The 27159-nt window shown below is 38.5% G+C and overlaps 1 protein-coding gene across 4 annotated transcripts in view; it reads left to right on the top strand.

The window, feature by feature from the left end:
* Positions 1-27159, top strand: part of CTTNBP2 (cortactin binding protein 2) — a 96703-nt gene that overhangs the window by 55491 nt on the left and 14053 nt on the right. For all 4 annotated transcript variants that reach the window (XM_063309510.1, XM_063309509.1, XM_063309513.1 and 1 more), the window contains 11 exons: positions 1728-1878; positions 6789-7043; positions 8942-9059; positions 11386-11661; positions 13428-13523; positions 14082-14161; positions 16173-16259; positions 16344-16443; positions 19479-19631; positions 19851-20038; positions 25904-26082. In XM_063309510.1, the coding sequence (XP_063165580.1) occupies positions 1728-1878; positions 6789-7043; positions 8942-9059; positions 11386-11661; positions 13428-13523; positions 14082-14161; positions 16173-16259; positions 16344-16443; positions 19479-19631; positions 19851-20038; positions 25904-26082 (1683 nt within the window). The remainder of the gene's footprint in view (positions 1-1727; positions 1879-6788; positions 7044-8941; positions 9060-11385; positions 11662-13427; positions 13524-14081; positions 14162-16172; positions 16260-16343; positions 16444-19478; positions 19632-19850; positions 20039-25903; positions 26083-27159) is intronic.

Here is a 27159-nt window from a genome sequence, read left to right as displayed (position 1 = left end):
GCTGGGTACAAACCAAGGATGATGCTGTGCAAACCTGCACAGTGGCCCATTCTTGCAGAGGAACAAGCTGGCTGTGTGAACTATCCCTAAGACTTCCTAAGTCTGGTTGAGGGAGCCAGGCTATTTCCAATATTCTTACATTACAGCCGCCCAGAGTCGTTACTGAATGAGATTGGGTGGTGGATAAATTCAGTAAATAAATTCAATAAATAAATAACTTATTGAAAGGAAACCTATTTTTGCTGATTATATTTTGTAGAGGAATTGGTCAAAAATTCCTTCCTTCTTAGCTTATGAGGTCTCCTCAGTCTTCTTAAGCTTATGAGATCTTAACCAGCCAAGAATATTCCCAATATGTAAAGCACAGTTTGGTCTAGTGGTCAAGGCAACAGGCTAGAAACCAGGAGACTGTGAGTTCTAGTCTTGCCTTAGGCACGGAAGCAGACTGGGTGACCTTGGGCCGGTCGCTCTCTCTCAGCCCAACTCACCTCACAGGGTGGTTGTTGTGGGTAAAATAGGAGGAGGAAGGAATATTAGGTATGCTCACCACCTTGAGTTATTTATAAAAATAATAAAAGTGGGATAGAAAACAAACAAACAAACAAACAAGCAAATAAATAACATCACTATCATTTAGTGAGTGAGATTGGCGATGACTAACTCTGAACTATAAATAGATTTAAAATCAAAGGAATCTCCTCAATATTTTGCAAAACTCATATTCAGTATAACAGGGTGTCTCAAAAGTTTAAAAAATATGGGAGGAGAACCTGTGATTTAAACACAGTGAGTAAGCTTGGAACTATTTATGGCATAATATTTCCTTCAAATCTATTTTGGCCTGTCATCTAGGATTCTGCAGAAAAATAATTCATAGGTGGAACTACTTCCTTGAAACTGCATTTTCTCAAAGTCTGCTATTTCTCTTGAACCAGTGTGGTTGAAAGTTTTTAAGGAAATTAGAAAAAGCACACAATGAATGAGTGGTAATTAATTATAGTGTGGCTTACTTTCTATTCTTCTCCAAACTTATAAAATAGTGCAACCTAGTACATTAATTTAATTGTAATCTTTGCTTACAGAGGTGGAACAGCAATGAAACAGCAAAGAGTCTTGAATTAAGGACTGTTTTACTCTCATCTACTCCTGGCCAGAAACCAGGAGACCTTGGGCCAGTCACTCCCTCTCAGCCCTAGGAAGGAGGCAATGGCAAACCACTTCTGAAAAACCTTGCCAAGAAAACTGCAGGGACTTGTCCAGGCAGTCTCTGAGAATTGGACACGGTTGAACAGATTAAAAAAAATACTCCACTTATATTAAGTTACTTCTGTCTATACAAATGTTTTTGTAGACAGAAATATTGAATATGGATGTTTAAAACTCCGTATCTGCTTTTAAGATTACAAATGTCCTTATATATTCTTGCAAACAATGCTTTTTTAAATATTTGCTCTCATGTAGGTTTTTGTTTTGTTTTGTTTTGAGTTCTTTATTTATGCTTGCTTTTTATATCTTCTGGATGCACTGGTTTTTTTGAGACTGAATTGTTCCATGCCATGATTTATTTATTTATTGAATTTATATAGCCAGTTTATATAAACTAATTGACCCAGATTAAATGTGTGAATGCTTAAAAGGGATTGTAGCTGAATGACATTATAAAGGTCAGGTATTTTCCAGATCTTTTCTTTTTCCTAACCTGCTTTTGCCAATTTTTCCATCCTTAGATCTGCAGAATTATTAATCATGTATCATGCCAACGTTAATCATGCTGCTGAAAGAGGAGAGACTCCTTTACATTTGGCCTGTGGAAATGGAAATATTGAATGTGTCAAACTCTTGCTGGAAGCTGGAGCAGATAGAAGTGCAAATACCCATGTAAGTTTGAACTCTTTTTCAGTCAACATTTCTGTTGAGATGTATCTTATTTTTTGGTTGGTTCATTTGTTAGACTTATATCCTTCCTTTTGTTCAGGAGTTCAAGGCACATCTACATAGTGCTCTTATTCCCCTTAACAGTAGCCCTGCAAGATATGTTGGGCTGAGAGAGAGTAACTGCTAATAATTATAACTACCTAATCCATGAAAGTTTTGGAATAAAAGAAAGATTTCATTTGTATATGGCCGGTTATTGTTGTAACAAATTTTAAACAACATTCAATTGGTTATTTCCCCCCAAGATTCCTGAGATAACTATCTTTCTTATTCTCACACTTGACAGCCATAAGATGAGAAGTGACACTGTTCCCGGTGTTCTTCTGTCACCTTTGTTTGCATGATCTCAGTGTGGTTAAGACAGTTTTGTCTTAACTCTGAAGCAAAATCTTGGACACCTTGCTCATCAGTAAGACAAGGGGTGGGCCTTTTACTGATAAGGTTGCTCTCCCCCACCTTGCTGTATGATTTCAGTTATTCAAGGCAGAGAAATAAGAGTTGCAACTTGAATTTCAAATCCTATTCATGTTTCCTTTAGATGTTCAGTGAGTGTTGCCTAGAAGAAGGGAATCCTTTTCTTCTTTTTTCTTCAACATTCAAGTGCAATTCAGTGAATCCAGGGATATTTCTAAAGGATCTGTTTTTGTTTCTGCCACCATCATTTTTCTTCTCTATTTCCATAAACATGTATGTGCGCATACACACACAAACTTACATGTATACATATATACATATATATACACATACACCAAATAATATGACTGGGTAGAACATGGGGAAGGTATAGAACAGTATAGTCATGCTGTTGACAAGGAATCAAATTAACTTTTATTACTTAAGGTAAAATGAGTTGTAAATAGGTTTCCTTACTATTTTATAACATATCTATAGACTGTAAATCCTTGCTTTTCCTGACCCTAAAGTTATACTCATGAACACATCACTATGACAGATAGATGTTTTCCAAGGGCAAGGATTCCAGAGTTCCCTCATATCCATCCTTCCCCACCACACCTCCCAAATCTCTTTCTCCTCAGTTCCCCCTCCCTCCAGAATATAAACTGGAAGTACCCTATGTTACCTTGCTTTGATTGACATTTCTAATGCTCAACCATCACACTGAGTAAACATGGATAGAATTTCACTCTAAATTTGCTCCCTAGAGTATATTCTTTAACAGATACTGTGGTATGAGCTATTTAATCTGTTGTAAGTGAACCACAGATAGTAAATCAAAAATATCCTGAGTGCTTTAGTACGCAGCATATACCTCCTATTTGGTAGGCTATGAGCAGCAGTATATTAGCTACATGGTAATCTCTGGATCAGAGATCCTATCTTGCATGATCATGCTCAGGATAAAATTGCCTTTGGTTGCACTTGTAGCATATTATTCAAAATATGCCAAAAGTGGCCATTACTGTACTTAGACATTAGTTGGGAATGCTGCAGGTGGCCCTGGTATAAGTAAGCCTGCTAATCCAGTCTGCATCTTCTTTATCTTACTAAAAAGCATATGAAAACTTCAGTTGATCAAAGCCATGTTGGATGGCAAAGGTAACTGGAGAAATGTTAAAATTTGGATGTGACTTTGTTTGTCAAATAGCTTTGTGACTTGTTTAACCTGTGTTTGAAGACTATCTGTGTTTGATTATTGGAATAATAGGGTTATAGAGGGAAAGGTTGCAAGGGTGAATGCAAAATCTACATGGGATTGGTGCGCTTAGTGTGCCTGGGAAGATATTGTGCAGAATTCTTACTGAAAGTCTACAGAGATAAAAATGACCAGAATTTGGGAAGTGCAATGTGGCAAAAGCGCAATCCTATGATTCAAACAACAGGCAGTGTATTTTCATAGCAAGATTCCCCCTCCCTCCCTCCCTTCCTCCCTTCCTTCCTTCCTTCCTTCCTCTCTTTAAATAATCTCTAAATAATCCAGTTCCTGTTGTCTCATTTAGACCTTTTTGTTTACCTATTGTTTTTCTTAATTTCCTGTCCTCCGTCTCAAAACTTGAGTATTCTTTCTAAAGCCTCTGTGGTATAATCAAATACATATTGATCAGTAGATTAATTTGCACAAGCACAATTTCACAGCAAAATCCTTTTACAATTAGCAAGCCTGCCAATTATCATAAGGTAAAGGTTTCCCTTGACATTAAGTCCAGTCGTGTCCGACTCTAGGGGGCGGTGCTCATCTCCGTTTTCAAAGCCAAAGAGCCGGCATTTGTCCGTAGACACTTCCGTGGTCATGTGGCCAGCATGACTACACGGAATGCCATTACCTGCCCACCGAAGCGGTACCTATTAATCTACTCACATTTGCATGTTTTCGAACTGCTAGGTTGGCAGGAGCTGGGACTAGCAACGGGAGCTCACCCCGTCATGCGGATTCAAACCGCCAACCTTCCGATCGGCAAGCTCAGCAGCTCGGCGGTTTAACCCGCAGTGCCACCGCGTCCCTAAAGCAACAAACTGTTAATTATTTCTTTTGTTTTTATTGAACATTTAATGTCCAGGGAAAGGAGAGAGGTGTTGGTAGTTTATGCTGCAGATATTAAAACAGTGATGACATGGGAAATGGTGTTCAGGCAGCAAGATGTATTTGGTCAGTCATGCTGTTAAAACATGGTATTGTGTTTTTTATTCACTTCCACTGAATTTCAGTCAAATGATAATAGTTTTAATTACTTTGGGAGCATAATCCACAAGGCATAAAGAACTGGTTTGAAATGGATCTTTAAAAGTAATATCAATAGTATTCTATTTTCTCCATTATTTATAATTGCCTTTGTGACAGGAGAAAAAAGCTAGTTGGCAAAATTTTTGCCTAATTGATCTTGACCATTTGACCATTGACCTTAGCTGAAACACAAATTGGTCCAGGCAGTTGACTTTTGAAGAAGCAGGCTGCATTTTTCTTTTTTCAGAATAAGGAATAATGGAAAATTATAATTACATGCTTATAATTTGCCATTTAAGGGCAGAGAAGCCTTGTTCTGTCAGCTGAAATGTACTAATCAGGGAAGGGGGAGGGATTAGTAATAAAAAGTGGAAGATTTACATAACTTGAAGAGAACCCAGAGTATAGTAATAAAGTAAATAGATGGATTCAGATGTTGGCTGTTTAAAAGAATTAAATCAAACAAAATTAAGATTTGAAAATTATTTTCCAGAGGAGCTGTGCTTCCTTTGTTATGCTAATATAGAAGAACACTTTTGGCACTGTATAGTGCCAGAAAATAAGCACATACTTCTATACATGTTTTTGCAATAATAATAACAATAACAGTAATAAATATCTGACAAGGATCCACTAATGACTATAATTGTCTTACCAGTGAGCTACACTGTGGAGGTATTTACATACCTGGCAATGAACAATTCCCAAAAGTTGTTCTGCTATCAAGAACAATATGGTCCAAACAGCAGAACTTTGCAAGATGGTTTCTTTTATCCAATACAGAGCAGTAAGTTGGAAATCTGCCCCAAATACATGTGATCTATAGCAACCCTTCTCAAACTGGTATTCTCCAGAGATTAAAATGCAGTTCCTAAAATTTCCAGCCAGCATGGTGAGGAATCATCCAGAGCTTTATCCCTAGATCTAGCTCTACTTTTGCCCAAATGGAAGTGTCTGTTTTTCCTATGAAACTACTACAAAATTGGAAAGAAAAAAATCAAGCCAAATAGGGAGCTTCCAGGTGGCCTTCTTATACTTTGTTATCACTTCAGTCTTGTTGTAGCTGGGTAGTAGAGGTGAATCAGTAGAGTTACAATGTTTTTTGTGGGGGAATTGCACATTTATGTCTAAGAGAAGGCAGGAATTAAAATACTTGTTTTGGTCCTAAGAATTGGCTTTAAAAAAATAGAACCAGCACAGATGTTATGAAACTAATTGTAATAGCTGCTACAATTTTTCGTTTACTTGCAGGAGCAAGCTAAAGTGCATTATATGCAGGGGCATATGAAAGACCATAGCCCCTGTTCCTAGAGGTTGGGGGAGGGTGCATCAAAATAAAGTTGAAGCTGAGGGGAAGAAAATGGAAAATGCATTTCTCCAAACAACAGAAATTGCTATAGTAAGCATGTATTTATAATTGCATCAATGTTCCCATGTGGTGGTATTTTTTCTACATTTGCTAGGAAGTCAAGACATTCTTATCAATGAGCTTTCTGTGAGGTGAAAGGTGGAAGGTCCGCTGTGCAAGCACTGAGTCATGTCTGACCCTTTGGGGGGATGCTGCTGCTTTTGCAACTTTTTTGGCAGACTGTAGCGGGTGGTTTGCCAATGCCTTCCCCAGTCGTCACCTTCCCCAGCAAGCTGAGTGCTCATTTCACCGACCTTGGAAGGATGGAAGGCTGAGTTGACCTGAGCCGGCTACCCGAGAATCCAGCTTCTGCTGGGATCAAACTCGGGTCGTGGGGAGAGTTTTGGATGCGATACTGCCGCCTATCACTCTGCGCCACACAAGGCTGGAGCTTTCTGTACCATGCCCTTTTTATGATTTAGCTTCATACAGCTAAAAGCATCCTTTGCAGATGATTGATTCCACTCATTTTTGCCCTATCCCCTAATTTATGGTCTCTTTCTCTCTTTCTAAAACAGCAATTTTTACCACTAGGGTTAAAAAGTCAGATAAAGTATTTTATTTCCTTATTAGATCCTGATATATGGAAGGTAGCCGTAGGCGATCTTTACCAAAATTATAGCAAAACACTTCCAGATGCATCAGATATTTAGAAGACAGCAGGTTTAAGAGAATGTTTGCTCATTCATTCATTCATTCATTCGTGGTACTAATTCATATATCTGGGGTTCTGAGCTTGTTTTTATTTGATTTTAATTGACCTAGGACGGCTGGACTCCATTTCATGCTGCTGTTGATGCTGATAATGTTGACTGCCTAAAGTTTTTGATGTATTATGGAAAGTCAAGAGGTGGAAGCTTTGTGAATGAAGTAGATGCTAATGAGTACATCTGTAACTTAGAGAGTGAAGTAGACATCTTTAGCCATAAAGCAAAGCCCGTTGTTTCTGCAGATCTCATCAACCGTGTGAACAAAGATGGCTGGACTGCAGCCCACATAGCAGCATCAAAAGGCTTTAAGGTCAGTTTGTCTCTCTAGCACATTGTTTATCATAATGAGTGATCAGATTTAAATGACAATTGCATTTGTATGTGCGGCTGATACATTTGAGGCCAAATTTTACTTTCATTTAGGGTGTTATTTAAAAAAGGGGCAAGGCTAGTTTTGAGGATAAAAAAATACAAATGAAGATGAAGGAGAATATGATACAGTTTTCAGATCAGAATGAAGGTTCAGATAAATACCCTGTATTATAGAATTCAAATTTATCTTGCCAAAAGACAAACATGAAAATTCTTTTTCACATAATGCATATAAAATTCATTGCCACCAAAGGAAGATAAAGCAACTAGTATTAGCCTAATTCACAGTTGTGTTTTAACAGTCATGGCCTGTATTGTACCTTGTGGAACCAAAAATAGAGACTGCTGGTTTCCCAATTGTTGGCTTCATAACATATTTTCTTACATTCCACAACTTGGTGGGTTCTTCCCATGCCATCATTCCACCTCTGTTAGACTGCTGCTGGTGAAGTGGGAAGCATCTGTGTGAGGATTCGCATTTATTTATTTATTTGTTTGTTTGTTTGTTTGCCATATTTATATAGCCGCCCATCTCACAAAACATGATTCGTATAAACAGCATGAAACCGTATCATAGAATAAGTTTGCCCAGACACAATTTTGTTAACTATTCTTTATTGAATAAGCCACAATTAGCTAGGTTCCCTCAGTACAGTACGACATAATCCGTGGTTTTCAAATCTCAGTGGATGGCTTCATTGACTATATTAACACTCACTGTAGCACGTGGATGCATGCATTAGATGGTTTTGTGATGGATTCTGTATAACTGAAGAAACAGATGGAGCCTTGAATACTTTTTAAAAAGAAAACACAAAATCATGGAAGATGTGACAAGTGTATTAAAGAAATCATAGTTATGGATTACTCTTAGCCATATAGTTAAAAATATAACCTATTTATTTAGAATGAATACATACCAGATACTGGGATGAAATCTTACAAAATTACTATCTAAATATTCTGTGGTATTCCTTATCTTCTAACAGATGTAAGTAGAAGCTTTTTTAGGTGAGCATAGTTGGAAAGAGGGCACTAAATTAGATGGACCTTTGGCCTGCAAAGTCATAGATCTTGTATCCCTGTTGCCCCTTCATATACAGTAGCCCTGGAAAAGAGACAACTCAAACTGGAGGACTGCTTTGCTGATTATATAAACTGCAGTGGATCCTGCAGTAGTAATGGTTATCTGTGTAGCCAGTAGAAAATGGCCTGGTTATAAACTGCCTGGTTTCTACCTTAAAGCAATATTCTTCTTAGACTTTTAAGTTGATAAATATTGACCAGGTTTATTACAATCAACTCACTGGGCTTTTGGCAAGGAGATACATAGCTACATCAACAAATCATCTTTCTGCTCTAAAGTGAATGAATGTAGACAATCGTTTTTTCAAATATGGGTTCTGTGACATATTCTTCCTATTCAATTGTGCCATAAAAAGCCTATGCCATAGTCTTCCTCAACCCAGTGCCTTTAGGTAAAGTACTACAATTTCCACCATTCTACAAAGTTCACCCGGTATATTCACTCATTAGGGATAATGAGGTTTGTAATCTAATCCAGTCTATTTATTATCTACGTAAGCATTAGGTATGTTTTGCTTGTAATCGTATGTAATTTTGTTCTACATATCTGAATTTCAAGGTATTGCCAGATACTTGTTCGAATAAACTCATGGAATCTCATGGTAAAAATTGTCTGAAGGAAAGCCAGCTCTTTCTACATACAATTTGTTTCAGTGATGAGAAGCATTTATTTTAAAAGGTTGTAAAAGCTGAATCCAGTTCATACTGATTCCTTGTAACCTTCCAACTATATTATTATTATCTTTCCAGAGCTGCCTAGAAGTCTTATGTAGCCATGAGGGTCTGGAGGCTGAAAGAAAAGATAAGTGCAACCGAACGCTACATGATGTTGCTACTGATGATTGTAAACATCTTCTAGAGAACTTGAGTAAGTTATCATGGGTACCTGAATGTTTCTGTAAAACCCACAAATTCAGTGCAATTCTCAAGTGTTGCTGAAAATCCTACTAATTACAGATTTTAAGACTTCTCCCTATTTCTTTGTAATAGGAGAATAGAGAATGTATTGTGGTATAAAGCCTGTACAGTATAGTGGTTATGGTATTGTCCAAGGATGGGGAAACCCAGATCCAGGTCCATTCTCAACCATGGACATTCACTGGCCCTATTCATTTCCTGTAAAGTTGGCCTAAAAATATTTTAAAAATAAGGGCTGCTTTTGTAACTAGGAGGTAAAATGACCTGTTACATTTCAGGCATTCACCATGTAACTCTTTTTATGGTATTTGCACTCATTTCTCTTGAGTCATTTTTGTCAAAGATTTTCAGACTTGCCTTGTCATAATTTTTAGCCATATATAGTACAGACATTTGAGCACTGTTGATTATTCCTCATATTTAATAACTTTAGCACTAATCACTTAGTTCTTGACATGAAAGAAAAGTGAATAAATCACTCTTACTATTTCACATGCCATATATTTGTCTCTTCTCAAAATAATCCTGCAAGATTATTCCAGTTTTGCAGACCAATCTAATAGTTGTTCAGGGTTTCCCACTGAGATCATTCTCAACTGCATTGCTCATGGCTTCCTGCCAGTTTGTAATCATGGTACTCAGCTGCAAGCATGAGTTGTGTCCTTTGAAGAGACTGGCACTTCTCCTTTCCCAAGGGTACTCTTTTTCTGTTATCTGGAAATTGGACATTGGAAGCCAGTCATGGAGAATTCACCATACACACTCTTTCTGTAGTCACCCTTGTGAGCACTGAGGTCTGGCAGAGCTCCAGTATTAATCACTCTGTCTCCTCACTTGAGGGAATGATATTAAAGGCAAAACTGAAGTACTTTGCCCACATAATGAGAAGACAGGACACCCTGGAGAAGATGCTGATGCTAGGGAGAGTGGAGGGCAAAAGGAAGAGGGGCCGACCAAGGGCAAGATGGATGGATGATATTCTAGAGGTGACGGACTTGTCCCTGGGGGAGCTGGGGGTGTTGACGACCGACAGGAAGGTCTGGCGTGGGCTGGTCCATGAAGTCACGAAGAGTCGGAAGCGACTAAACGAATAAACAACAACAACCCATTTAAAGACTGAGCTTAGTGAAGTAGCATATCTAGACCCCTAAATTAACATGGCATGGATTTTTCCCCAAGGCGCTCTCACATGGAATTTAAATGGAAGGCTTAATTAAGCTGAACCTTTTAACAGCAATTGAGAAGTTGGCTTATGCAGCAGCAAAGTATCTTCAAGCTTCTACCAGAGCATCTATTGTAGCAAACCACAGTCAACATTTTAAATGATGGCATAAAATAGATTTTCCCCACTAATCAGAAAAAAAAAAACAATGTGCAGAATATGGGCTGTGTTGGAGAAAACAGTTTAGAGGTATTTACCTTTGCCATCTGTTGCAACTTTCTTTCCTAAACCATATACATATACAAAGTATTTCCAATCAGTTGCACTGCCCCACATTAACATGGCTGTGAGGAATAGCCCACACTCTCTTCATTTCTGATTGAAACAGCACCTGAAGCATGAAATGAAAATACAAATGTATTTCACCCTTTTGTCAAATTTAAATAAAATTTGCATTTGATATACCCAGCCATGTTTCTAAAGTGCAGTGCAAATGGCTACTGTACTCTCTATTATTACTTGAGGCATTTTAGACATATTTTATTTATTTTTATTTATTCATCAAATTTTGTCACTGCCCATCTCCCCCAAAAGAGGGACTCTGAGTGGTTATTAGATATTAGATGTTCATTTAATTAAACAAAAGGATCATATAATAATCTGTGGTTATGAAAGTAGATCCGAGACCTGTGTTGAGTAAGCTTTTTTTGTAAAGTGAAATAATTTTATTTCACTTGATGTGAAAATTTTATTCCAGCTTTATGCCGTTATGGTTTGAATTAGATCTGCCATGGCTTGAATTTTTATTGCATTTTATGCTGACTGACTAATGGTTGTATTTATGATTTTATTGAAATTTTAATTGTTTTTATTGTGAACTGCCCAGGGTTCCCCATGTGGGGGAGATGGGCGGTGATAAAAATTTGATAAATAACATAAATAAATAATTTTTGAAAAGCAATCATTGTTTCTCTTGGATCCATATTTTAATGTATCTGTAGAGCTATCTCTTGGATCCAGGAATGCGAAGCATTTGAAAATGTACAGTACAAGTGAATGCTATGCCACTGTTGCAGACTTGATATATTCCAGTTTTCTAATTCTACTTAAACAGATGCTTTTAAAATCCCTTTACGGATTGCCGTTACCCAGATCGAGCAAGCTTGCTATGGTACAGATGATCTTGAAATGGAAAATATTGTATGCATGTTAAATATACGGAAACAGACAACCTGGGATGATTTTTCAAAAGGGGTGACTCAGGCAGTGACAAACCATTTCCAAGCAATCACCTCTGATGAGTGGAGAAGCCTGGAAGACCTGACAGTTAATAAGACCACAGACTTCAGCATCGGCCTCACTGCAAGCAGTATATTATCCATCAAACTGGGTAAGCACTGTTGTTTTGCAGTTCTTTCACATGTAAAAAGTACCTTGGTTAAATCTAAGCCAGTTGCAAGAAGCTGGTAGAATATAAAGATGGTCTTCAGATTTAACACTCACCTAAGAACTCAAGCAAAACTTGGCATTATGCATTCCTTCCTGCTTCTGAGTGATAATGGAACTACAATATAACATCACATTCAGCTATCATATTCGGCTTTTGTTCGATTGTTCGGCTTTTTTTTTTCGATTTAGTGTCTTGTATTAACCCAGTTGTGTGATTTGTAAAGCATGATTCATGTCTTAGGGTGATATATGAACCCAACTGTGATTTATTCAGTACACCATGTTTTAACATGATGTATGAACCTCGATGTGTGATTAATTCCTTTTTTTCCTCCAATTTCTGGCTTATTGGCTTACTTGGCAGTTGATTTGAGCTCATTCCTGGTGAGCATATCAGGCAAATTAGGAGTTGGAGAGACTGAAATGGAGTCATAGTTTATTTTGTTTTCTTACCTCAGCGAAGGAGAAAGAGTTGACAGGAGTGCATGAGTCTAAAACTTCACTTGAACTATAACAGAAGTGATATCTTGGCTTTGAATTACATATGCAAAGGACAGTGAAGCTTCTTTACTTACCTTTTACTCCAAAAATCAAACTTACACCTTTAGGATCTAACTAAATAAATGGCATCAAACACTGCATCAAACAAAGGCATATTCCTTCCATCCAAACATTCTTTATGGAAAGGTATAGGAATGGGTGCACACTTATTCTTTTCATCTAAAAGGCTGAACAAGTTTCAGTTTGATTAGCTACTCATATCTGCATGTTAGGGGCCTAAATACTTTCTCAAGTATTATTTATCTGTTACAGCAAATTTGGAACAACATATTATGTATCATAAATTACAGCCCAGTTTACCTTTTTTTTAGATTTTTTTATCCTGCCTTTATTATTTGTATATACCTAATAATGCTTCCTGCTCCTATTTTCCTCACAACAACAACCCTGTGAGGCGAGTTAGGCTGAGAGAGAGCAACCGGCTCAAGGTCACCCAGCCGGCTTTCATGCCTAAGGCAGGACTAGAACTCTCCTGCTACACCTGATTGGCTCTTGGGCTGAGAGAGAGGGACTGGCCCAAGGTCACCCAGCCAGCTTTCATGCCTAAGGCGGGACTAGAACTCACAGACTCCTGGTTTCTAGCCCAGCACCTTAACCAGTAGATCAAACTGGTCTACTGTAGGAGTCAGGTTGTCAGTGATAATGCAAGTGGAATGTACACATAATCTATACAACTCATGTGGTCTATGTTTGTACACACTGATGTGGGAAATCAGCATTGCAAAAGTCTTTTGCCCCAGCTGCAAAGCTGTAAGAACAATATGCAAACTGGATTTATATGTATTGTCTCCAGCTCATGACTATAATTCAATCAATAATTTTCTTTGGTCTTTATTAATCTTTGCATAATAAGAGAGATGAATGCCAATTTATGAATCAATAATAGTTACGGTAAAAGGCAGGGTAGAAACTATACCTTTATTTGCAGAAATCTAACAAGTTCAATCATCATTTTTTTACATGAACTTTATTTCATTGTTCAAATATGATGGGCAAAATAATGGACCATTTAGTCCCCCAAATGGGTTATACTGCAGTCTCTATGGTAAAATATAAAAGCTTGTGATTTATTGCATAAGTTGCATCATAATAGAACTATTACATGCTCTTTGTATGCCTCTGAACTCTTTTTCCTCTTTTTAACAGGCAATGTTTCATGGTCAGTGGGTCAGACTTTTCACCAGCCGCCTTGGGAATTTTTGAAAAGAAATGAGGTGGAACGTATAATCATATTTTTACTTGGTAAATTCATTTACTTCCGTCTGGCGTTGTATATTACGTAAACGTGTTGATGAAAAGTTATATGAGTCCCTCCAGTGGGAGAAGATAGGCAGTGACAAATTTGATAAATAAATAAATAAATAAAAATATGGATTGTCATCTTCAGTAATATGCATTATATTTGCAAATTATTTGCAATGATTTGTTTTGAGCTACTATTTAATATGTCTTTCTGCTACAAATAAAATGTGCTACGTGAAAGTTTTATCCCCACTGTCATCATACGGGTGGCCTTCTCACTTTTAGCCATACCTCCCTTTGAAATATGGATATAACAGTCCAGCCCTACATTACAGATAGATTATAATCATTATAAAGGTGAATCATGTACCTAAAGAGCTTTGGGTTTTTCAGAATGCTACCTAAAGCACTCACAGAATTTTATGGGTTTTCATTGTTGTCCAGTACACCCGGAATACCTTGGAGAGATTTTCAAGACAGTTGGGATTAATTAATGTGTAATTTAATACTTAGCCCCTTCCAAACTTGGAATAGCACTCATTATCCTTTCTCTTATAGGTCCCCAAGAAGGATGTCTGCACAGTGTGACTTATGCATCTATGATCCATCTTCAAACTTTACAGAATTATCTCAGGCTGGTAAGGAGATGCTTAATTCTTCTTAACTGTATTTTATCCCTTTCTGACATGTCGCTTCTATAAATATGCTGAAGTTAAATTCTGTAAAGTGCTTTCATGTCCTATCTAAGCATTTGGGAAAGGTCTACTGATATCTGCTCCTGTTCAAGACTCCCTGATGTAATTGAGGAAAAGAAAATCAGTGGCTTAGCCACTGCAACAGACTAATTTTTTCCCTCTAGGGTATCATTTATTGTATTAGGAAGCAGCTTATTCATAACAAAAAGTAACGGCAAAATTCTCTTTAGCTGTAATTGTTTGAACAACTGTGGCTGGAATATGTAAAATTATTTTGAGGTCAGAAGGTGGTTGTCTATTTCTCTCCCTTACAATCTTTGGCTATGGAAACTTTATTTTCCTTCCTAGTTCCATTTCAGTTACGCCCCTTCCTGGATTGGGAGGCCCTTCAAACAGTCATTCATGCCCTTGTTATCTCTCATATAGACTATTGCAATGCAGTGTACATGGGGCTACCCTTGAAAAATATCCAGAAGCTTCAGCTGGTCCAGAATGCAGCCACGCGGGCTGTTTTTGGTGCCCCTAGAAGGGCACATGTAAGACCACTGCTGCGTGAGCTACATTGGGTACCAGTTTGCTTCTGGGTCCAATTCAAGGTCTTGGTTATCACCTTTAAAGCCCTACATGGCATGGGGCCAGGTTATCTGCAGGGCCGCCTCTTCCCCATTACATCAGCCCATCACACCCAATCGTGCAGAGAAGGCATGTTGTGGACCCCACCTGTAAGAGAATTCCATTTGGCAGGGTCCAGGAAGTGGGCTTCCCTGTGGAACATGCTGCCCCCGGAGATGAGATTGGCCCCATCGTTCCTGGCCTTCATGCATGAGACATGGTGGATTTTAAACAGATCTTCTCTGACTTCCACCAAGATTTTAAAGAGATTCTTTCTGACTCCTACCAAGTTTTTATGCAAGACGTTCAGGACATTGTGGAAAATATGAGGCTAAAATGTGTCATCTGGTTGAGGATGTCATGGATGAAACTGAGGAATTTAACAGTGATAGAAAGGTTTTTTCTAAGAGTGAGATCGGGATTTCTGTTGAAATGCTGGATGAAGATCAGATAGTCAAGTTGGAGAAGTTTAAGGGAGAGAGCAAGTTGCAAGCCACAAGTGAAATTGATCTTCTGATGGAGTGCCATGGAAAAGAAGGGGTTAATATGTATGGGAGGTCTCCTGAACAGAAGTTGGAGTTTTTGAGGGGGGCAGTTGGGCTGTTCAATTTTTTAAAGAAAAACAATCTGTGCACATTGTGGGGATATGTAAATGCTCTGGTTTATTTTGAAGTGGGATAAGAGTTAAAGAATATTTATCTGGATTGCTTTTAGGGTTTGGCTGATTTCATTATCTTTAACAATTTGGATTAAGATTATTAAAGTATAATAAAAAATAAATTCTATTTGGATGGTTTGGGGTTTAATATGATTAAGATTATTAAAATTGTTGTATTATCAAGTATAATGACAGACAATTTATGTTTCTTAGTTTGATTTTTATTATAGTAGACAGAAATGTATAGAATAGTAGTAGGAAGGAAATAAATAAATAAATGTTATCTTTTGGGGGGGAAGTCGTTTAGGAGGTTTATATGTAATTTTTTCTTTTTTTCTTTTAATATAAGGGGAGGGAATAACTGTATTTGGTGGTTTTTACAATGTGCCAATGGAATGATTTATAGAAATAATGGGATTTTGGTTTTAATATAGAATAAGGGATTGATTATAGAAATTTTTATATATCCTTGCTGTTAAAAGTCGGAAGTCACCTCTTTTTAAAACTTTAAAAAAAAAATTATCTTGTGTTTTTACACTTTTTAGGTTTTTTTTCCTTTGTAGTGTTTTGTTTTTCTGTAGCTTTTATCTTTGCTTGAAACTTTATACATATATATATATACGCACACGCACATGCACACACATACATATACATATACATATAAAAAATTGGGTCTCTCCGTAGGTGGAGCAGTATCGCAATATTATCTTTCATGGTCCAGAAGGAAGTTTGCAAGATTATGTGGCTTATCAGATAGCCCTCTGTCTGAAGGTAGGAAGATAAAACGGTACAGCATTTGGAAAAATGAAAGAACGTGTTATAAACATTTATTAAATTTGTCAATTTTTGAAATAGCACAAGCAACTGGCTGCAGGATTCTGCTCTGATATAGTCCAAGTGAAGATAGATGCTGATTTATCCAAGGAGCAACTTGCAGAAGTATTCATCAACAGCGGTATGATTATATTAATAAATCAATGAAGAATGATTTCTGACTTTAAGCCACATGTTTAATGGTGCTTATACTGGCAGAGCTAGTGCTCAACTCAGAAAATCTCTGAAATATCTAAAGCGTGACAAAGTGGAAGGGAAGCCTTTTTTTTTAGCCAGGATTGTTCCACTTTCTCACTGGAGACACTGATCCTTTACACTGTTTCCAAGACTGGCATAATTGTTTTTCTAATGATAGAGGTGTGCCCAGGGTCTGGAAGAGACTAAGTCAGTGGATTCATGGCTTGTCCCTAGGATGTTTTCTTGTGTTCCCCCACCCCCTGCATGAGAAATGATCTGCCATGGAGATATGTGGGGCAAGGAGAGTTATTCATTGTTAGGTTCTCCTCTCTATGATCAGAACTTTTCCCACACCATTTTCTCCCTGATACTGATAGGCCAACTCTGAAAAACCCAGTCATCTCAAGGGGACCTCCTAACAATCAGATTATGGCAGACCATGGAAGCAGACACATAGCTATATGAGAGTATGTTCCATTGAACATTATGGGACTTATTTCTGGATTATATTGTTTTTTTGTTGTTTATTTGTTTAGTCGCTTCCGACTCTTCGTGACTTCATGGACCAGCCCACGCCAGAGCTTCCTGTCAGTCGTCAACACCCCCAGCTCCCCCAGGGACCAGTCCGTCACCTCTAGAATATCATCCATCCATCTTGCCCTTGGTCGGCCCCTCTTCCTTTTGCCTTCCACTCTCCCTAGCATCAGCATCTTCTCCAGGGTGTCCTGTCTTCTCATTACGTGGCCAAAGTATTTCAGTTTTGCCTTTAATATCATTCCCTCAAGTGAGCAGTCTGGCTTTATTTCCTGGAGGATGGACTGGTTGGATCTTCTTGCAGTCCAAGGCACTCTCAGAATTTTCCTCCAACACCACAGTTCCAAAGCATCGATCTTCCTTCGCTCAGCCTTCCTTATGGTCCAGCTCTCGCAGCCATATGTTACTACAGGGAACACCATTGCTTTAACTATGCAGGCCTTTGTTGTCAGTGTGATGTCTCTGCTCTTAACTATTTTATCGAGATTTGTCATTGCTCTTCTCCCAAGGATTAAGCGTCTTCTGATTTCCTGACTGCAGTCAGCATCTGCAGTAATCTTTGCACCTAGGAATACAAAGTCTTTCACTGCTTCTACATTTTCTCCCTCTATTTGCCAGTTATCAATCAAGCTGGTTGCCATAATCTTGGTTTTTTTGAGGTTTAGCTGCAAACCAGCTTTTGCACTTTCTTCTTTCACCTTCATCATAAGGCTCCTCAGTTCCTCTTCACTTTCAGCCATCAAAGTGGTATCATCTGCATATCTGAGATTGTTAATGTTTCTTCCAGAGATTTTAACTCCAGCCTTGGATTCCTCAAGGCCAGCTTGTCGCATGATGTGTTCTGCATACAAGTTGAATGGGTAGGGAGAGAGTATACAGCCCTGCCGTACTCCTTTCCCAATCTTAAACCAGTCCGTTGTTCCGTGGTCTGTTCTTACTGTTGCTACTTGGTCGTTATACAGATTCTTCAGGAGGCATACAAGATGACTTGGTATCCCCATGCCACTAAGAACTTGCCACAATTTGTTATGGTCCACACAGTCAAAGGCTTTAGAATAGTGAATAAAACAGAAATAGATGTTTTTCTGAAACTCCCTGGCTTTTTCCATTATCCAGTGGATACTGGCAATTTGGTCCCTAGTTCTTTTCTAAACCCAGCTTGTACATCTGGCAATTCTCGCTCCATGAACTGCTGAAGTCTACCTTGCAGGATCTTGAGCATTACCTTACTGGCATGTGAAATGAGTGCCACTGTTCGATAGTTTGAACATTCTTTAGTGTTCCCCTTTTTTGGTATGGGGATATAAGTTGATTATATTGTAAATATATTATATTATATTTACATTATATTATATTGTTTATATTGATTATATTGTAAAGCACTATTTTTATCAGAATATTAAAAAAAAATTAAAAAGGAGGGGACAATGAGAGCTATTAGTACCTTTTCATGGATTGCCACTTATCTATTAAATGTAATACTTCTAACTGTTTGAGTGTAATGTTGAAAACATTTATTTATTTATTTATTTATTTATCAGATTTATTTCCCACCCATCTCAGAGAGCAACCATATATTAAAATTATATGGACATTAACCTTCTGAGTCCTCTATGTTTCTTTTCCTGACAGTAATTCATCATAATTAGAATAAATGACATTTTTTTCAGCCTCTGGACCCTGTAATTTTGTTTGTTTATGTGTTACCTTTGAAGCAATCATCTATCCCTCCCTTTTTTGCCCATCATTAAACAGTCATTAAATAGAGCCAGTTTGGTCCAGTGGTTAAGGCAACGGGCTAGAAACCAGGAGACTGAGAGTTCTAGTCCCGCCTTAGGCATGAAAGCCACCTGGGTGACCTTGTGCCAGTCCCTGTCTCTCAGCCCAAGAGCCAATGAGGCATAGTAGGAGAGTTCTAGTCCCGCCTTAGGCATGAAAGCCGGTTGGGTGACCTTGTGCCAGTCCCCCTCTCTCAGCCCAAGAGCCAATGAGGCATAGTAGGAGAGTTCTAGTCCCGCCTTAGGCATGAAAGCCGGTTGGGTGACCTTGTGCCAGTCCCCCTCTCTCAGCCCAAGAGCCAATCAGGCATAGTAGGAGAGTTCTAGTCCCGCCTTAGGCATGAAAGCTGGCTGGGTGACCTTGGGCCAGTCCCCCTCTCTCAGCCCAAGAGCCAATCAGGCATAGTAGGAAAGTTCTAGTCCCGCCTTAGGCATGAAAGCCAGCTGGGTGACCTTGGGCCAGTCACTCTCTCTCAGCCCAACTCACCTCACAGGTTTGCTATTGTGGGGAAAATAGGAGGAGGAAGGAGTATTTGGCATGTTCACTGCCTTGAGTTATTTATAAAAATAAAAATAATGAAGGCGGGGTAGAAAATTTTTAAAAAATGGATTTTGGACCCGGAATTTCTTTTATCAGCCACAATGATCTATCACTCTGTATTTCCAGGTTGCTTGATTCCAGTGAAACAGCCTTCAGTAAGCAACAGAATCATCATCATCTTAGAAAATTTAGAAAAGGCCTCATTATCAGAATTACTCGGGGAGTTTCTTCAACCCCTTGAAAATCGTGGCTTGGATAACCTTTACACTATAAAAAAAGGTATACTGATTTCATTTGGATTGGTTGTAGTCAGGAGTTGAAGAGAAAATAAACATTAAAAGCATAGGATTCCATTTTGTCCTTTTTTCTTTCCACTGAAAGTCCTATAGTGATTTTTTAATTCATTTAAATGATTTATATTTTGATTGTGATTCTTTACATTAGAACAATATAAAATATATATTTCTATTTTTTCTTACATTTTAAAATTATTTTTAGCCAATGGAGTATCATATGCGTATTACTTCCATGAGAACTGTTTTCTTATGGGGACCATTGCAAAGTCTCGGCTTCAGGGCTCTGACCTGATGATTCAGCAACATTTCCTCTGGGTTCAGCTAAGATGGGATGGAGAACCAATACATGGCCTCCTGCAAAGATTCTTGCGAAGGAAGGTTTTAAGCAAGGTAGGAACCTTACATGTTTGAGTTTGAGACAATTGTTCACAACCAAATATATCTGACATTAGTAAAGTCAACTCCCCTTTAAGTCAAGCTTGACTCCTAGTGATATTATGAATACATCATTATGCCCAAGAAAATTGTTGTAGAAATAAACTTTTATTTTTAATGGATAAATTTTAGTAGTAATTGCCATCATCAGCTGGAGATTTTCTAGGACCTAGCAGCAGAGTAGTACTTTTTCATACACCATGCTTTATTGTTTTTGAATAGCATAGCTGCAGGCCAATATTGGATTATGGATCATCAGTGTTGTTGTCAAGCTATGTTAAGCTGACACTTTCTGTCTTCTTGGATTGTTTCCAGTTGTTGTTGCTTTTAAAACAATTCCATGCTGGCTTATCTTTTATCTTGATTGATACTAAAACCACAGGATAAAAGACAGTCTCCAGGCAATAAGTCAGAACCTACTGCAGTGCAGTAGGTTTTTTTTCAAATAGAAGAGAATATATGTAGCTCTGGGTTGAACTCCACAGTATGTTTTTTGCTGACTGCAGACCTTTCACAAGTACGGAGCGCTCCAAATCCTCGGGTCTAGCCGGTGAGAGGCGATGCATCGTCTTTTCTTCAACATATAGTCATAAATATCGCTGCTTAATAGAGTTAGTGGGAATGCCAGCACGTAGTACAAAAAGGAGCTTGCATTATTGATCTGACTTGTTCCACAAAAAGAGGGTAGGTAGCCATGCTTGCAATTGTTAAGAAGGACATCTGCTCAGCTATGAAAACATGGCAACTCCAAGGTTGTCTCTTCATTGCAACTGAAAGCTACTTATAAATCGGTGCTTGGCTATTTAAAAAAGCTAAGCTTATTGTGATTATAACATTTACATTTTCCACTTTAGAACGTTCAAAGCACAAATATTATTACAATATATCATTACCATAGTCTGTATAAAGTAGGCTCAATTCGAGTAATTGCAATAATTGGCAGTTTGAGACTGAAACTGAAACCTCCTAGGTCTCAATTCAGTTTCTTGCAGAAGGTGGTAAAAAAAAAATTCTTAATGTGAAATTAAAAATGTTGGGGCTTCACAATGCTTGCTTCAAATGTGGGACAAGGATTGCAATGCTGCAGTAGTTGTTGGTGTTGTATTTGGTCTTGAGCCAAAAAAACCAAGCCAGTTTGTTCTTCCCTTTCCCGAATCTGATTAACAACTATCTTCCAACCTCTCCCTTTTTGTCCCTTGTACTCCTTTAACTGAAAATGAAGTAAATGGGGGTGGAAAGTTGCAGGACAACTATGTGCAGGGAGAGGGAGAGGGAGTACCTGCACTCCTCTCCTGGCTGGGTTGTTGAAGTAGCAATACTCAGATAATTGAGCAGGAGATAAAGGATAACTGAAGGGGAGGTAAGAGCTTTCTTGGATAAAACCCAATTTTTGTTGAGCAAATGCAGACAAAACTAGATGCTTTCCAAAACCAGCATATGCAATGGCATCCCAGGAATTACTAGATATAGGAGTCAGGCCTCACAGCCCAGAAGACTCTCCACATGTTATTGCCATATTTATTTTTACAAGCATTTACAGTAGAGTTGGCTGCACTGTGGGATAAAGTTACAGCTGTACCTGAAGTCTTGCTATCCTATAGGGTCTTTAGCCTGCAGAGGACCCAGAGATGCTTTGGGGAAATCGAGATTTTAAGTTAACAAGAAAGGAAAAAAATAGTTCTGTCTTAGCCTCTGCCTAGAAGGAATGGGAGAGCAAGGAAAGAAACATTGAAGAATCAAGTTGGGATTGAATTCTTCCCCAACTTAGTGCTTTTTGTGAGTATTGGACCACACTTCCCATCATACTCAACAGTATGGCTGTAGTTCAGTACCTATGCAGGGTATATATTTGGTCACATCACAGTAAATCATAATATGCTTCTGTTTGGTCTTAGTTGAACATGATGTGTCTGACCAACCACTGTGGGTGGTTTACCATATTTTGTGTCTTGTGGTAGGTTTCTGTTCACATTCAGGCAAAGACAAACCACATACAGTTTAATATTAAATGTGAGCCAAGCTATTGTTAGCTAAGGACTCCAAAACCAGAGGCTGCTTTGCAGGATTTGCCATGGCGGAGCTCTGCATCACTTATATTATTTTCCCTTCAATAAGATCAGTTTGAATAAATTGTGTGTCTGTGTCTGTGTGTTTTAAAAAAGCGAATCTCTTTAATTTACAAGGTTCATTCATGGTGCTGCCTTGCTGCAGAATTATATGTATTTTAAGCCCAAATACACACAACAATGCTAAGTACGTTATCTTTTAAAGAGCAGTCTCACTAAAATTCCAACAGCAAATTAACTTGGTACTAAAAAATAAAAATCTTTCTACAGTTGGTCTTCCCAGTCTGACTGTGGGCTATAAAACACTGTCTAACTTGAGATTAGAATTTTTTTTCCTCCTTTTTTTGAAAGGATTTTCCTTTGTAGCTCTTGCTTCAAATCATGGCATTATACCTTAACTGAAGACTTATGTCAGGTTCTTCTGTCACATTTTGGACTTTGTTTCTATCTTTGTTATCTGTCTCAAGTGCTCTCAATTTTGTACAAATGTTATCACTGAAAATGAGCCAAATCAGGCAAGTGTATACACATGCCTATCACTGCAGCAGATTAATAAACCAGCACATTCAAAACTGAATGAATAATTTTAAGTTGTTAATAGCAGCCAGCTGACAATATGTGAAAATGTGAGTTCCTGGCAGCTTCTTTATAGTGTTGTAACAGATTTAAGAGGACTCAGTTTTGTAGGAGACATAAGATTATTTACTTTGAAAGTAATAGTGCTTTTAGGTGCAAGCTAATTGAATTACATGGTGGAATTTTCACTTAAATTATTACAGCTGACTAATTAGGGAGATATCACCAGAAGGTGCAGAGGAAGGAATTTAATTCTTTATTGATAATAATGTAAATCTGAGATCTGAGCTTCAGAGTTCTCTTTATTGGGCTTTCTTACCCTTCACACTAATTTGCTTTTATCACTATAAAAATACTTATCAGCAGGACTGGCCCAAATTTGAGGGAAGCTTTAGGCAATAGTGCATGATAACTGGCCTTCCATAGTACTCTTGAGTAGTTGAGTCCTTGTGAGAAATTTAGAAGGGCCTAGAGGTAAGGATGGCCTTAGGATGACTATTGTCTGTGGCCTTGAGGAGTTCTGGAACCCTGGAAATTGACCATACCTGCCAGATGCTGAGGCTGATCATATATCCTCAGTATTTGGAGAAGGCCTTCTGGAAGCAGGGGTCTAGAATCTTCTGTTAGTAATGTTTACAAGTTCATATTTCTTCTCTAGTAAAAATGCTATGGATTTGTACACTTTTAAAATTGACAATTCTCAACAATTGAGCCAATGTAGTATATTCCACACTGCGATATAAGTAGCTTGACTCTCCCGCTACACTGAAGCAACCTAACCTTCCTAGTTAAATGACTTGATTTTTTTTTCTTTTTGCATTAAACCATTTTTTTCCGTATTTTGACTATTGTCTTTAGAAGTTAGCCCATTTGGGCTAACTCTGACCCAAGCTCATTTGGGATCTGATCAAATGATTTTACAACTCGACATATTAATGTCATGAGAACTTTCCACATCATTAAGTATTTTTGCCAGCAATATTATAATAAATGTGAATAGACAAAAGGGTCATTGAGAAGAATGTTTCTATCCCAAATACCTTTTATTTTTGCATAAAGCTTGATGTGCAACAATCACTTTCTCCAAGATCATCTCAACAAGATGATTTAAACAGCACATTCTGCAAGTTATCATTTGGGTAAATATATTTGCTTCTTACTGTGTGTAATATTGTATCCTCTTTCCTCTTGTGATGGCGTGTCAGTTGTAGGAAATCTACATAGCAAACATTTCGGTAATGGTTCTACTGGGAATTTAGCACAATAGTTTCAAATATTGTTGACACTGTGTGTTTATTACATTGTGTTGTTTCTGGATACAAACCAGTCCAGTGGGAAAAAGACTCCTACTGAAATGAGCAAGAATCTATCTCTTGTACAAATTCAGGCGCTTGGCAGCTCACCCGCATTTACAACTGCAGTGTGTGATGCAATTCCCCCCACCCCTCTCTGCCCTTTTGGCTACCCTGTACTCTGCCCTGCCTCTGCTGCCCCCAGCTGACCTTCACCATCTTCTTCCTCCTGCTGCTGATGAGGCATGCCCGGCAAGGCAGCTCTGGCCCTTCGTGAGGTGGAGTGCAGGGTGGCCAAATAGGCAGAATTGGGGGAAGCATAGGTGGGCAGGGGGAGTTAAGGCAGAGGTGAGCGCAGCTTGTCAGGAAAAGTGTGAATGTTAGTCTTCCCAGGTAGACAGGAAACATGACCAGATGAGCCAATTCTAGTTTATTGTAAGGCTACCTTAACAGAATCTTGCAAGTCTGAAAGTACAAATCTCCCGCTGCGTCCTTTATGGCCTGAGAAGGTAGGGAGGCTCCCTTCTGAGCCTCTTTCTCTTCCCAATATGCAGCTGCAGGCTATGCACTCTCATATCTAACTGTTTCCTAGGCAGCATCTCTTCACCCCGTTTCTCAGGGTCTTTATCACACACCATTATGCTTAACGGCGGGGCAGTCCTCACCTAAGGACACAACTGGGACTACCAGAACTGCCATCGCTAAGTGGTGCAGTCACATGATGTTTTGCCTAATGAACTCTTCACTTAGCAACAGAAATTCCAGTCCCAATTAGGGTTGTTAAGCAAGGACTACATTAAGTAAGTTTATATCACATTAACATCTACATTATCAAAATTATATTGTAAATTTTGAGCTGAATTTGCATTACCTTAAAAGAAAAACCCAGGAGTCAGGGGTTTTGGAATCACAGTTGCCTGGCCTCCAACCTGGTTGTGTGAGAAAACTCCAAAAGGATCATATTTCCATACAAGTAGTCCTCGGGTTACATCCATTCATTCAGCGACCGTTCAAAGTTATGATGGTGATGAAAAAATGGACTTACAATCAGTCCTTAAAGTTACACTAGGGTAGTCAAAAATCAGAAATCTTGTAGCATCTTTACAGGATAATATATTCTGTTAAAAGGAATAAGCCTTTGTGAACTTTATGAGATGCATGGAGTGCCAGCAGGCAGGCATTGCCTAACATTTCATCCATCCATCCATTCCAAAATAAAAAGACTCAAAGCAGTTTATAGCAATCCAATAAAACATTCAGATAATTAAAACATCCATAATAAATATAATTAAAATCAAAACTGTAAGCAACCCAGAGTAGCAGCAGCAGCAGCAGCAGTAGTAGTTACTTGATAACACAACAAAAATACAACCATGGACAAAGTTGAATTAAAATTAAAAAATAGCAACAATTATCTATTCACCAAACTCTCTATGAAAGGGAGAGCTTATGGAACATTAAGAAGGATTATGCTAGACTTGGTCGGAGGGAAGGCTATTCCATAAGGACAAAGCAGTCACAGAAACAGCACCTTGTGTGTGAGTCTTAAATTCTGTTTTGTCTTTCTTCGCATTGCGGAGGGGGCAGATAGAGAATCATTTTAAATTTAGGCTCATCTTCCTTTGGGATAAATACAGTACTTGTAACAATTTAAATCCAAACTGTAATTCAAAGGAGACTGTTTATACAAGCAGTCACAACTTGAAGCTAATTATCAAACAGTAAACATCCAGGTGTTAAATGGCCCTCAATCTCTCTCCCTTCTTTAAAATTGTTATTTTCTGAAACCTACCATTTATTTGCAATGTATGCAATTGGAAATTGTTTCCTTTCTTCAAAGAGATACGTAAGATTTCCAAAGTAACCGTTTGTTCTATTCTGTGCAGTTCAGGGGACAAATGCCGCCTCCATCTGATCCAGTGTGCAAGATGGTTGAGTGGATTCTTGCAGTTTGGGATCAACTGAACTCATGTTTATCACGGCTTGGTGCACCTGAAGCTCTTGTTGGGCCCAGGCATTTTCTTTCTTGTCCAGTGGTGCCTGGTCACAGTCACGCAACAGTGAAGTATGTCTTTTATTTAATTCTTTTTAATGCCATCACACCCTTTAAAACTCTTCCATCTCCAGTATGTTCCAGTCATCTATTTAATCATCCATTGCCCAATCATTTCCCCGGTATATAACCTTTGCACAGAAATATTTGGCAATAATAAATGTTGAAGAACAATCTTAGACATATTCCCTGAAATATAAACCCCATAGAACAGAACACTTCTGATGCAGCTATACAATAAGAATTCATTGGACTTACATCCACTAAGGACATATAAAGTGCCAGATCCTGTTTCTTAAATTACTATCCTATGTATACACTTATCAGACAGTAAGGGTAGATCCACTCTTTCTTTCTGCTCACTCCATCACAACTATGGGCTACTTATTGCTTCCTGAGTTCATGAAAAGATGATGTCATCTCTTACCCATCCCCAGCCCGTTGCAAATAGATTACTTGCCTAAGTTTTGCAAAACTGCTGCTTCATTCCTTTCAATCTAGTGACAGCCCCAACTCAGATCAGCTGCCTACCCCTACCCCCACCCCCACCCCCCTTACATCTACTGGCTGGTTGCTGCCCTGTGTAGCCATTACATTCTGGGCTGCCAGGCTGCTGATTGGGAGCTGCACCCTCATTCTTCATTGCTACAATGTTTCTGCAGACCTACAGGGACATAGGAATGAAGGAACAACCTGTTTCCTTTGTTTGATCATTGTAGCATTACAGCAGGGTCTGCATCAGTGTCCATGAACAGTGGAAAGGGGTATCCATATAAACATCTGGGAAAGCAAAGGAAAAGGGAATAATCCCCCCCCCCAAAAAAAAACAGGCACTGGGACACGCACCCACATAGGACCAGACAACAAAGTTTGCCTCCCCTGCACTGACAGGAAGGGCAAAAAGCAGATGAATGACCAATCAGGTCTGCAGTGGGATAGTCCAGACTGAGCACCAACGCATTGCCAAACACTGCAATCTGGATAGTATTTTTAAAAATCAGCTTCAGGAATAACTGGGAGAAACAGGAGAGACCAACAGCTTAGCCTGGCATGTGGAATTGCCCTGAGTCCAATCAAACGTGGGGAGGG

The sequence above is a fragment of the Candoia aspera genome, chromosome 7, assembly GCF_035149785.1.
Source record: "Candoia aspera isolate rCanAsp1 chromosome 7, rCanAsp1.hap2, whole genome shotgun sequence".
In the NCBI taxonomy this organism is placed as follows: Eukaryota; Metazoa; Chordata; class Lepidosauria; order Squamata; family Boidae; genus Candoia; species Candoia aspera.
The sequence above is the reverse complement of the archived record's forward strand: the minus strand, read 5'-3'. Positions and strand labels throughout refer to the sequence as shown.